At 47.5% G+C, this 13,912-nt stretch overlaps 1 protein-coding gene across 1 annotated transcript in view; it reads left to right on the top strand.

Moving 5' to 3' along the window:
• Window positions 1–13,912, top strand: part of LOC137433177 (uncharacterized) — a 138,065-nt gene that overhangs the window by 16,134 nt on the left and 108,019 nt on the right. The window contains exons 8-9 of the mRNA XM_078783988.1: window positions 11,026–11,148; window positions 13,778–13,849. Coding sequence (XP_078640114.1) covers window positions 11,026–11,148; window positions 13,778–13,849 — 195 coding nt within the window. The remainder of the gene's footprint in view (window positions 1–11,025; window positions 11,149–13,777; window positions 13,850–13,912) is intronic.

Genomic DNA, 13,912 nt, shown 5'->3' with positions numbered 1-13,912 from the left:
CTTCCTCTCTGCTCCCACCTTTTGTTCATATGAGTGTTGTACCATCCACCAAATAGTGATGACTCCATTTACATCTCGCTGTCTGACAACAATATGGACCAACTTCTATCCACTCATCCCAACTCTCTCTTCCTCATATGTTGCGACTTCAACTGTCATCATGCCAGCTGGCTGGATGTGGGTACCTCTCACACCAGCCATGGCACCTCTGTTTCTGGTCTTTGCTCCCCTTCCATCCCCTTCCTTACCTCAAAAGGCTACACAGCTGAAACCGCACGTGAAAAAGCTGAATGCCTCAACTCTGTGTTTGCCTCAAAACCTTGTGTCCCAAACCCATCTCTCTCTCTCTGTACCCAATTTACCCAGTCATACCCAGCTGCTCCTGGACTATGTGTCCTTCTCTCCCAACAAGGTGGAGAAGTTTCTGTCAAACCTTGACTCTGAATCCGCAACTGGGACAGACGGCATCAGGCCATGGGTCCTAAAATACTGCTCTGCTGCTCTATCTCACCCTCTCTCTGTTCTCTTCTCCCTCTCTTTTGTTCAAGGTCATCTGCTATCTGCTTGAAAATCCCGCTTTACACAAAAAGCTGCAAAACAGATCCTTGCAACTATAGACCAATCAGCCTGCTTCCAATCATCAGCTAGGTCATGAAATCCATCATCGCTTCTGACATTAAATCCTTCCTCTTCTCCAATGGCTTGATCTCTGATCATCAATTTGGATTCAGACCAGGTCACTCTAATCTGGACATGCTGCTTCTGCTGTCTCAACAATGGATGGAGGTCCTCAATGCCAAACAGGAAATCAGAGACGTCTCCCTTGACATATCACGTGCCTTTGATAAGGTCTGGCACCCCGCTCTGCTCACCAAACTCTCCTCTTATGGTATCAATGGAAATCTCCACGCATGGCTTTCGGACTTCCTCTCCCGTCGCAGTCAACGTGTGGCCCTGAATGGAATCCTCTCATCTCCCCTTCCTGTTCAGGCTCGAGTTCCTCTAGGCAGTGTTCTGGTCCCTGTGCTTTTTCTGGTCTTCATCAATGATCTCTCCGACTCTCTGGAAAATCCTCTCTATCTCTTTGCTGATGACTCCACTCTCTGCCACTCCATATCTCAACCCTCAGATCGGCAGGCAGCAGCCTCTTCACTCTCTGCAGACCTGGACAAAATCACAAACTGGTCAAACAAGTGGATCATGTCTTTCAATCCTGACAAATCTCACACTCTCACCTTGTTTCTCTGAAAAGACTGTCTGGAAAACCCTCCCATGTACGTTCTCAAAAATCCTCTCGAATAAGATCTGTCACTCACGCTTTTGTTTCTTACTATCTGCCATGATCTTTGCTGGGAAATCCACATTTCCAAGCTGGCCTCCAAAGCCAGTTGCCTAATGGGCATCCTCCGTCGTGCGAAGTCCTTCCTTGGCACACCTGAGCTCCTCACCACATACAAAGTTTGCATCCGCAGCTTCATGGAGGGCAGGTGTGAGGTGTAGCTGCCTCACACCAAGCTCGGCTTCACACTGTTGAATCCAAAGCTTTCAGAATCATTGGTATCTCCCGCGATGAAGCTGATTCTGAGGACCTTTAACCTGCTCACCGCAGGCAGGTTGGTGGTCTTTCTGTCTTCTGCAGACTCCTCTCCGCCATTGCTCCCCCTGCTCTCTCCGTGTTCTGCCCCCGTTCCTTCAGGATGCTCAAAAGCTGCCAGCAACCTTTTTCTGGTGAAACTGCCAAAATCAAGACTCTCTGCTCACCTTCACGCTTTCATTCCTCTTTTCTCCCAGCTCTGAAACAAACTCCCACACTCTCTTCAATCCCATTCCTCTTTCTAGGTCTTCAAAACAGCTGTTCACCTCCATCTCTTATGACCTTGATCTTTTCTACCTCCATTAATACACCCCAAATCCACCTCCTTCAATCTCTTCAAGCTCTGCAGAGTCCTGAACTTCATTCCTTGACTTCATCTATCTATAATTCCAGTAATCTCTGTCTGTCTGTACGTTTGTCTGTGACCGCTGTTTCTCGACAACCACGGGTCCGATATACTTTTAACTTGCCAGGTATATTGCTGGGGACCCGAGGATGTGCCTTTTCAAGGTTTCATATTAATCGGACAATTACTTACCGAGCTATGTCCAAAAAACGATTCAACCAATCAGAGAGCAGCGAACGATCGCGTGTGCCGAACGTGGCGGGCACACTCTGCCTCGGATGGCACATTTGACAGCGTATTCATTTATTTCACGTTTGCAAACTATGTTGGCGTTAAACTATGTTTTACAACTAATAAAAACGAATTTGCGATTCATTCGCTTTCCTGCGCGTTTGTGCACGCGATGGCGATTTCTTTACCAAACTCCGGAAGCCGTTCGCTTTGGACCAAACCATTGCATGTAAATAGAGGGGGGGGATTGTCACCACTCGCAAGCCGTTCGCTTTGGACCAAACCATTTCATGTAAATAGAGGGGGGGGATATAATTTTAGATATAGATATAGTACGGGCATGCCCTAGTTCCTGAAATTCCGAGTAGTGTCAATTTGTTTTATATCATGTACCACCCTCCTCGCCATAAGGTCCTCAGTGCTCCCTTCCACAGATTTGCCGACGTCCCTGTTCTCTGCTGTTGTTGTGCTTGTGTGCTTCGCTCTCTCTCCCCCTCTTGTCTTCCACTTCTTTTATTGTATGTTTTTTCTGTGTGTGTTTTTTGTTTTGTTTCATGTGTTAGCTCTTACACGAGCTTCGACTTTGCATACAAAAAAAAAGAAGTATATTGTTGTGGATATGAGGACTGTATATTTTTTGGATTGTGTGCTGTACTATTGTGATTATTGTTTATTCTGTGCCTCCTGCCTCCGGAGCTGTGTAAAGACCAAAAGGGCGTCCCATAGTCCACAAGCATACACGTCAGCCAAGTAATAGAATATACCTGTTGATAGTTATCTCTTATTCTGTGTATTAGTGTAAGGCTGTGTCTTCCATTAATTGAAATACTCCATTGCACCAGTGAAAGAGAATAGATTCCCTTTCCTTCCCATCCCCAAAACCTCCATTTCCATATTACATCCCCTCTCGTCACCGCTGAGCCCTCGATTGCCCATATTACCTCCGATCCAATTGCCGCCATTGGCCACGAGGCAGGGTTGGGGAAGAAAGGCGTGTCTCCACCTCGTCATAGAGGGGGAGGAGAGAACCAGCCCCGCTCGACCAACCATGAGCCAGGGGTTTGGCTACAGAGGGCGGAGGAAGAGCGGTCGGGGAGGTTCGCAAAGGTTGAGGGGCGGGGGCCTATATAACCCAAGGCAGGGGTGTGGCCAAGGCCCAAGAGAGATGCGTTTTTACAGAGTCGAGCCTGGAAGCAGAAACGGAGATGCACTTTTGAGCCGAGACAAGGAGGGTCACAAAGAGCTGAGTTGGTCGTCAGTGGTTGCGTTCAGTGGTTGCGTTCAGTGATTGCGTTGAGGGGTTGCGTTGGAGACGGAGTGGTTGGACCAAACAACAGAAGAGAGGAGAGAACCCGTCACGCCAGACCCCCCACCAGCGCGTCGGCTCTGACCGTGATCCGACCCGTGATCCGACCCGTGACCCGACCCGTGATCCGACCCGTGATCCCACGCACACGACAGGATCGGAGGCATCAGCGGCCGTCGAGGTCCCGCCCGACGTCCCGTGCAGGATCAAGCTCCAGCCAGCTCCGTGCCGTCCTCCCCCTCCAGCCACGCACCGCCTTCCAGCCAATCCACTCTGCAATTCCCCGTGTGAGTCGTCTTTGTTTGTTTTGTCCTGGGTAGTTAATTAAGTCTGTATAAGCTAGTATTTTCCCTGTGTCACCTGCGTCTTATGTGCTTGTAAATAAACTTGATTGCTCCTTTTTGCTTGTGTGTGTAAATAATAAACCCCATTACTCGTCTGTACGTCTTCTCGTTTTAATTCCTTTTCCTCTTACATTGCGTCGCTTTTGTCTTTTCCCTCATTGAGCAGCTAGGGTGCGATACGGCCAAAGTCTGGGTGAATCGGGTGAGTTTTGTTAGGTCGCGGTCTTACACCACCGCTCGGTCTATAACATCTAACCGCGATCTATAACAATTGGTGTCTGGGAGTGAGATTCGAGGCCCGACCAAATTTAAAAAAACAAAAAACGAATAGAGGAAAAAAAAAAAAAAAAAATTTGGTCAAAATTTGGAGCGGCCGAAATTTGTTTTGTTTTACAAAACCTGAATTTTGAAATCGCGCCATGGCTGTTCAAGGCGACGGGATGCCGGTGGGAGAGATAGACGGGGTAGAATCGACCCAGGACTTAGAAAAAAAAATGGTGGAGGAGAGTAAAGAAGGTGTGGTTGAGGGTGTATCAGGTGCACAAAATGGCGTCCTCACGCATGTGGGTGTAGCGGCACCAAATTTTGCCGCGCCCTTTGTACCAACGGTGGAAGACATGCAATTAATTATGGCTGAAATGGAGGCCCTTTTGGACAGGAACAGGGAGCGATTGTTAAACCAAATGGAAGCTGACATTGAGCGATTGTTAAACCAAATGGAAGCTGACAGTGAGCGATTGTTAAACAAATTGGGAAACCAAATGGAAGCAATAACGAACAAATTGGGAAACCAAATTGAAGAAATAACGAACGGAATGAGGGCCGATAGGGAGGAAGGGGAGCAGAGGGACAGAGACCGCAAGTTGGGCGAAAGGGTCCCAGGGGTGCACGAGGAGGTAACGCGAGTCGAAAAGCGCTGGTTGAGCGAAGCGGAGGAAAGCACGGGTACAATGACGGGGGTAGAAATCGCGACCCGGGGCTTGGAAAAGCCGGCGACCGATGAGGTAGAGGGAATTTTATTAAAGCCAACGGTCGTCGAGGTGAGTACAGAAAAAGCGGAAGTGGGCATTGAAATTGAAGAGATGACGGAGGTAGCCCGGGAATTGCAGGGAGAAATGGATAATGTACAAAGTCTGTGTTCAAATCATGATGAGATGCTCACTAACCAAATAAAAAGTTTGCAGGTGGCAGAGGAGGTGCGACGAGGTACGGAGGTGAGTGGCAATGTACATGATGTGAGGGGAGATTCAGTCGGCTTGGGGATTGGTTTGGATCCGGGTGTTCGTGAAAGGCCGTTGGTGAGGTGTGTGACAGGACAGGTGTGCAAAAAAAGAGGTGTGCGAGAATGTCCGACCATGGGGTGTGTGAGGAAAAAGTGCACGCCGAGGAGTGAGTGTGCCGTCAAGAGTGAGTTGGTCGAAGCGCGTGTGCGAGGGAGCACAGGGAAGCGCGGTGTGGTGAGTGTTACGGAGGAAGTAACGAAAAAGTGTGCGCGGGAGGATGCGCGAGAAAGGTGTGTAACGGACGGGTGCATGGGGAAAGCGCATGCTGTCAAGAGTAAGGGAGAATGCATGCCTGTGGTGAGTGTTACGGAGGAAGTAACGAAGAAGTGTGCGCGGGAGGATGCGCGAGAAAGGTGTGTAACGGACGGGTGCATGGGGAAAGCGCATGCTGTCAAGAGTAAGGGTGAGTGCGCGACCGAGAGTGGAGGTGAGAGTAGTGAGAGTGAAACGGAGCGTGAGTTGGTTGTGGCAGGTGAGCGAGGATGTACACCTGGAATAGAAGGATGCACACCTGGAATGGTAGAGCGTGAGTGGGAATGCACGCTGGAATTGGTAGTGAGACACGTGGTTGGGTGTGCGGGTGAGAGCACACCTGTGATTGTCACAAAGGAGGTGACCGAGACAGGGGCGCGAAGAGGTGTATTGGTGAGGTGTGCGAGCGACGAATGTGTGCCAAGGTGTTCGGTGGTCAGGTGTGTGACCAAGTCGGTGAGCGGAATGAGTGTACCGAGGTGTGTAAGGAAAGGTACGAGGAGAATGGGAACGGCTGCATGTATGAGCACGAAAGGGGTAGCGTATGCATGTAAGCCTGCAGGTGAGGCGTCGACGATAACCGGGTTAAAGGTTAGGTCGACTTTTAGCCGAATCGGACCCTCGGTGCGTGCCGGGCTTCGCGTGCCGCGAGAACCGGCGGAGATCCGAGCCACGGCGGGTTCGAAAGGACCGCCGTGCGCGATCCACGCTGGGCCTCGCGTGGAGCGGCCGCGTCCGGGCTCCACTAGGCGGAGCGGGCAGCCCGATAGGAAGGGTCGTCATGGCGACCACTTTCTATTGAGACGTGCCGGCAGGTCGAGATCGGGACATTGGATGGCTTCACGCCGAGGTGGTGCATGGGATCTCGGCCCGGGTAAGCCTCCGTCCCTGCCCCGAATGCGGGACGCATCCAGCCGCCAGCACAAAAGAATCCGCGTTCAGTGCTCGGCTGTACGAAGCCGGGCTGTAGATGTGAATTGGCGCACCGAGAGGATGTAATAAGTAGACGGGTGATGGTGATAGTGATAGTGATTTAAAACGAAAATTAGAAAAGTGAATAGAATTGGCAGTAAATGGAAAATTTTTGAATTGTTGGATTTGGACGAGCGAAATTGGTAGTGAGAGACCCCCGATGTGGTGGGATGGCAAATCCACCATCCCTCACAGGTGGGGGCAAAGGAGCTATAGCTTATGGGGTGTATGGCAGTGAAAACTAGCCCGGGTGGGTTAGGTTATATTGATAGGGCCCTAGAAGATGACATTAGGTAACGTTAAGTTTAGTTAGTGACTGATACCTGTAGTGGGGACGCAGGTAGTTTAGTGTGGATGATAATGACGTGGGAGCGCAATAGTTTAAAGGGACGACTGGGAAGCGCAAGTTTCAGAGGGGAGAAGTTAGCTGAGATGATGCCGTGTGTGTGAGGATTGAACAGGTGAGAATGGAACAGGTGTGATTGCACAGGTGTGCAACTGAACAGGTGTGTGGAGCAGTGTATGAGTGTGATGGTGATGTGTGTTGCGTTGACCAACTGGTCCAGAAAGAGGAGGAGGGTGCAGGTGGCACCAGGTGAGATTGCACAGGTGTGCAACAACAGGTGAATGAAAGACAGGTGTATGGAATAAATGGTCTGGAGGATTGGAATGGATGGTCGTGGAGTGAGAATGGTGGAAATTGTGGAGTGGAGTGGATGGTGCGAAGGTGTGAATGGGGGAAGAGTGGACCCCCATCACGGATACCCGGGGCGGGTAGTGTAAGTGTTAGGTAGAGGGTACAGGTAAATTGTGGTTTGGATATTGGCATCTGTGGTGCGAGGTGAAAGAATGGTATTTGGATGGGTGCATTAGTGTTGTGGAAATGGCTGGGCGTGTAGCCTGTTAGTGTGTGTAGTTGGTTTGGGCACTCCACCACTGTAAGGATGTCGGCCAGGTGAGGCCGCAGGTGGGCTCTGGGAGCCGGTAGTAGTTGTGTGAATGGGGCCCGAGGATCCGGAGGACGGACCCGGGTAGCCCAGTGCCAGAGGGCACCATGGGGTGACAGAGCCAGGAGAAGGGCTGCCCCCAGTTAGATAGGTTAGGGTGAGGAGCTAGGTAAGCTCGGGTGGCAACTACAGTGGTGGAGGTGTGCAGGTGGGTAGACCTGTTGGGAGAGCTACACGTCGCGGCCCAGAAATTGTGCGAGGGCACCGGGAGATGAATCGGGGGAGTGAGACCCCAAATTGAAGAGCACCACAGTTTGGCCAATGGGAATTGGTTTTTTAGAACCCATAGTGTAAGAGGGCCAATGGTTTGGCAGGAGAAAGACCCCGGGTAGTGTAAAGTGTGTTAAAGTCATTTAGGAAATAGTTAGGATGAAGGATCTCCTCGCACCATCTGCATCCACTCACCTGAGGTGACAGGTACTCCACACCATGCCATGTTTTATTATTTTTTATTGTGCAAATGTTTGGAATGTGAGACGCATCATGACGTGGGTGTGACATTGTGCTTTGATGTTCCATCTCTTCCTCCTTATGAGGATTGATGATGAATTGATGATGGCAAATTTTTGAAGTAGAGGGATTGTGGTGACGAATTTGGTATAGGGGAAATATGGGGAAGACGTGACAGTAGTGACGAATTGGTAATGTGCAGATTTTGTACATATGGGGTAAGGGCAAGGGTAGGCTAGGTGACAGGGGGGTGACGTACGGTAGGGACGAGCTTTCTCACTTCGCCCTCCGTACGCATTTTGCCTTGCATTGCCTTATTGACGTGTACCCTTGTGACCTTACCCCTCACTCAATTGTCTTTCTTTTGTCTCCCACATGACCTGTGCGCCGTTGGGCGCCGAGGGGAGCGTGCGTGGGTCGGCCATTGTGCGCCCGAAATTCCCAGAACCAGCTGTCTGCATCGATGCACCACATTATGGACCACATGTCTGTGGCCGAGCACCACCTATGGACCCCATGGGTTGGGGCATGGCCCCTCTGCTGGAACCGGCCATGAGGGCCCGAAATCTTGCTGGCGGACCTTGGCCACAGGGCACCGATGCCCCACAGGTGAACCACACTAGTCGGCCCTGTGGGCCATAAATAAAATAAATAAGAAGGACACATTGGGCACACTTTATTGAAAATAGGCCGCCAGTAAGCAAAGCAAAATGAAAATGACAACATCTGGAAGACAAATAATAATCACCAGCAGAGGGAGCCGAAGAGCAAGAGACACCTGCAGGGTTAGGGGTTGTTGATTTTATTTTTTATTGAACATTCATTGAACAATGGTGACTGCACCGATTGGTGCTTGGGTGTGTATTGGTGCGGTTTTGGGTGCGTTCATGGTGCGTCGATGCAGAGCAGACTGTCTCCCCCCCAGAAAGAACAATTACAGGTCCTGGGTTAGTTTTGTAAATAAAAATAGCGTCAGTGTAAATAATGCTCCCCACCGTCAGTGTTTAGTTTGAAGACCATTCCGCAATTCGGTTAACTGTGGGCGTAAGTCTGTTAGGTAGGGTGCAATGGAGCAGCGGGACACATTTATTTATGTTTTAAAACTGTCGCACTCAGGGTCAGGTTAAAAGTAGAGGGAACTACACCTACGTGTCACACTAAATAAAAGTTGTAGGCCCGGGACGTGCCTAAGAGGAGGAGGGTGCAGTGTTGTGGATATGAGGACTGTATATTTTTTGGATTGTGTGCTGTACTATTGTGATTATTGTTTATTCTGTGCCTCCTGCCTCCGGAGCTGTGTAAAGACCAAAAGGGCGTCCCATAGTCCACAAGCATACACGTCAGCCAAGTAATAGAATATACCTGTTGATAGTTATCTCTTATTCTGTGTATTAGTGTAAGGCTGTGTCTTCCATTAATTGAAATACTCCATTGCACCAGTGAAAGAGAATAGATTCCCTTTCCTTCCCATCCCCAAAACCTCCATTTCCATATTACATCCCCTCTCGTCACCGCTGAGCCCTCGATTGCCCATATTACCTCCGATCCAATTGCCGCCATTGGCCACGAGGCAGGGTTGGGGAAGAAAGGCGTGTCTCCACCTCGTCATAGAGGGGGAGGAGTGAACCAGCCCCGCTCGACCAACCATGAGCCAGGGGTTTGGCTACAGAGGGCGGAGGAAGAGCGGTCGGGGAGGTTCGCAAAGGTTGAGGGGCGGGGGCCTATATAACCCAAGGCAGGGGTGTGGCCAAGAGAGATGCGTTTTTACAGAGTCGAGCCTGGAGGCAGAAACGGAGATGCACTTTTGAGCCGAGACAAGGAGGGTCACAAAGAGCTGAGTTGGTCGTCAGTGGTTGCGTTCAGTGGTTGCGTTCAGTGATTGTGTTGAGGGGTTGCGTTGGAGACGGAGTGGTTGGACCAAACAACAGAAGAGAGGAGAGAACCCGTCACGCCAGACCCCCCACCAGCGCGTCGGCTCTGACCGTGATCCGACCCGTGATCCGACCCGTGACCCGACCCGTGATCCGACCCGTGATCCCACGCACACGACAGGATCGGAGGCATCAGCGGCCGTCGAGGTCCCGCCCGACGTCCCGTGCAGGATCAAGCTCCAGCCAGCTCCGTGCCGTCCTCCCCCTCCAGCCACGCACCGCCTTCCAGCCAATCCACTCTGCAAAACCCCGTGTGAGTCGTCTTTGTTTGTTTTGTCCTGGGTAGTTAATTAAGTCTGTATAAGCTAGTATTTTCCCTGTGTCACCTGCGTCTTATGTGCTTGTAAATAAACTTGATTGCTCCTTTTTGCTTGTGTGTGTAAATAATAAACCCCATTACTCGTCTGTACGTCTTCTCGTTTTAATTCCTTTTCCTCTTACATTGCGTCGCTTTTGTCTTTTCCCTCATTGAGCAGCTAGGGTGCGATACGGCCAAAGTCTGGGTGAATCGGGTGATTTTGTTAGGTCGCGGTCTTACACCACCGCTCGGTCTATAACATCTAACCGCGATCTGTAACAATATCTTACTTGCAATAAATCAAGCTGTGCTCCCTCTTTCTCCATATTTACCCAAGAAAATATGAAATTACGAAAACATTAAACTTGTTTTTTTCTCCTGTTCTGTTTTTATACTGTTTTTTTAACCAAAGTTTTACTCATTGAGTGCAACAAAAAGAATTAAGCAGGCAAAGGCTCCCACAGCAAGATCAGTGGACATGGTGACTGAGGCTCGGTTCTCTGTGGGGACATCCCGGGAGTTAGAAAAGCAAAATAAATTGGAGGATTAGAATGACTACAGCAATGGGACAAGTGAACTGAAAGTTCAAGAGAGAATTGAAAGATGCTTTCAGTGGCTACAAAGCAATGAATCCCCACACCATGGCAGGATGGCTGAGTGCTATGCACACTCGCTCTAAGCTGTCTAGCCTGAGTTCAAATTGTTTCACCTTTTTGTGCGATCTGCTTTCATTTAGGATGTTATTTCATTCGGTGCTTCGAGCTTCTATATTAAAAGTTATCTTCTATATGATCTATATTAAAAGTTATCTTCTCAGAGTTATCTTCTATATTAAAAGTGAATGAGACGTTGTTTGTTTGTGACGTTACTCCTGTAAGCTCCCGAGGTTAATCATGCCAAAACTTTGAAAAATGAAAAAAATCGAAAAATTGAGAAAAGCTTCATGTTATAATTGACTATTCCTTCTCAACCACCCTCCCCACCCCCACCCCCTTTCTTCATCACACACAGACTCAACGGAAGCTTCAATTCAAGCCAGAGACTTTTGGGCTAATTTGGTTGAAGCTGATCTGTTCAACAAAGTATTTCAGCCTATCTGTGAATTAATTCGTTATGGCGAGGCAAGCGACCAAGGTATGTTAATTTTCAATACTTTAGGATTTGTTTGTAAAATAATGGAAAGAAAAGAGATGAGAATTATATGATGAATGAATGAATTGTCTCTGAAAAAAAGAATTCCGAGCTCAAACATCGGAAAGATTAAAAATCAATACTGGTGAGGAAGAACTTGGGAAGAGAAGACATGGTTGGTATATGTTCATGTGCAATGAAGCTGTAAATAAAGTAATAAAGGTCGTGGTAGAAGGAAGAGAGCCGAGAGGTCGTTCTGAAAAGGCATGGAATGAAAATGTCAAGAAAGATGGAATGTTTGGATTTGCATGAAACCGATGCAATGGATTGATCTGTATGGAGGAATGCCACAATTTGACCAACTCCCATGGTTGTAAAATTTTGTTGTGGATGTTGGGATTTATGAGTTAAGGAACATTTCAATTGACCTTTGAACTTCACCATTCATTATGCTTTTATTTCCTGTTATTACCTCCTTTACAAATGGTTCATTTTTATCATTGATCAGTGATTCAGGATATGTACCAGCTTCTAGTAGATCCTCTAAGAGGAGTGAAATTGCCTGTGCTGGCAATAAGTAACAAGGAGCTTAAAATGTGAGTTTACTTTTATCGACCATATGCTGCAGGCTGATAAGTGGCTAGAAAACTATTTTCGTTTGATGATTGAGCTGCTCCTTGAAATTTGGGATTTTGAAAGAAAGATATGAGGTACTTTGGGGGAAAAAAAGTTCTCCACGAGATCTTTGCCCAACAATGCTGTCTGGGGTCTCAAAGGTGACCACCTGTGTCTATAAAGGGACTTTTTTGGTATTTTGCCCATTTTATGGACCCATAACTTCATAACTACTGATCTCAGGGCTATTAAACTCAGGGATCACTCAGACATCACAACATAGCTTCAAAATCAGAAATACCGAGGTTGGTCATATTTTATTTGAAGACTTATCCCAATTAAAACAGAGCGATCTAATCGGAAAAATCGAGATTTCCCCCATTTCAATGTGACCTACCTTTGTTAACAAGAAGAAAAAGATATAAAATGTCATAGCTCTTGTGGTTTTAGTAATTTTGCTGTACGGAGTTAAAGGCCGTCAGTCGGCCATCTTTGGTCGGATGACAAAACAAAATTTTCTGCATATGTATACTCATGTATTGTTTTTGTGCCAATTTTGAACAAAATCGGTCTATGCATGTCAAGATATGGTTGGGGACACGTTTATGTAACAAAATAGCTGCCAGTCGGCTATCTTGGATGTGATCTCGAAAAAAAAGACATGCATATGTAAACCATCATTCTTTATCTGTATGCCAAGTTTGAACAAGATCGGTAAATGCATATCCGAGAAATGATAGAGGACGTGGTCAATATCGGGTTTTTTTACAACTAAAATGACCGACAGTCTAGCAATCGGCCATCTTCGATAAGATCGCAAAATAAAGTGAGGTGCACATATATGCCATCAGCCATCAGGTGCTGCGCGTGTGCCGAGTTTGAACAAAAATCGGACCATGCATGTTCAATAAATGTTCAGGGACACGTTTAAGTAACAAAATGTCCACCAGTCGGCCATCTTGGATTTGATCTCAAAGAAAATGATGAGTATATGTACATGTACGCCATCATTAGCTATCTGTCTGCCAAGTTTAAACAACATGGGGAGTTTTACGACTAAAATTGCCACCAGTCGGCCATCTTTGATCATCGGGAAAAAAAAATGACGTGCATATGTATACCATCATGTATTGTCTATACACCAAGTATGAACAAAATCGGTCCATACTTCTCCAAAATATGGTTGCGGATGCCCGCACGGACATACGGACGGACGGACAGACGAGACCCAATTCATAAGCTCCTGTTTCGGACCAAGTCCAGTGGGGACTAATAATACACAGACAGAAATGAAAATGCACCTGTCAGTAGAACCCAAAAGGGTCCTCCAGATGGTGAAGCATCAATATCATGCAATTGGTAACTAAGAAGTTACAATTAATGTAATTAGGACTATGTTTCAGTTATGAAAGGTTTGAACAATGAAGGATATAACATGCACCATAGATATAACATGCATCTAATTGATAAGGAGCATATATCTAAAGCTATTTTTACATCAATGCTCTGGATAATCGTCTGGTGCTGCAATCGGATGACACTGTCATAAACCCATTTACATCGCCTTGAAAACAACACATCGAATTAGCTGGAACCCAATCGCGTCAACCGGACCATCTCCGTCTTTGCCACTGGGTTACCAATCACATGTAGCTCACCGGATATCGCCATGCTAGTGGCGCACGTGCAGGTAGGTGTATAATGAACTCTGTCCATTATCACTCCTTATTAAATGTCCGTATGAAATTGAAGAGCCATTCACATTGCCGTTACTGCTGTGCTTCTACGTTGTTGAAGCGGTGCAGATAACGGCTTAAACTACTCCATCGTAAGTCTCTTCACATCAAAAGCTAATCGGGTGTTGATATGGATGCTTCCGTTGATGTGAAAGGGTATCAGAAGAAGAGTATAAAAGCTCCTCTTTGAGCCACATTTATTATTAGGAGAAATAAAAAAACAAGTAGTAAGGAGACTTGAAACTCTTTAATTGATAAACCTTGTCTTGTTCTGTCCTCAGTGCTCATTCAGGCTTTCAACATGGTTTTCTCTGCTGGAGTACTCCACACCATACATCAAAATGTTGAAGCAGGTACAGTAGCCAATGGTCCCCTTCACTATTATTTCTCTCTTAACTGGTACTCAACTGAGTTTC

This window comes from Myxine glutinosa, chromosome 8 (genome assembly GCF_964187855.1).
Source record: "Myxine glutinosa chromosome 8, kmMyxGlut1.1, whole genome shotgun sequence".
Lineage (NCBI taxonomy): Eukaryota > Metazoa > Chordata > Myxini > Myxiniformes > Myxinidae > Myxine > Myxine glutinosa.
This window is presented reverse-complemented; position numbering and strand designations above follow the sequence as displayed.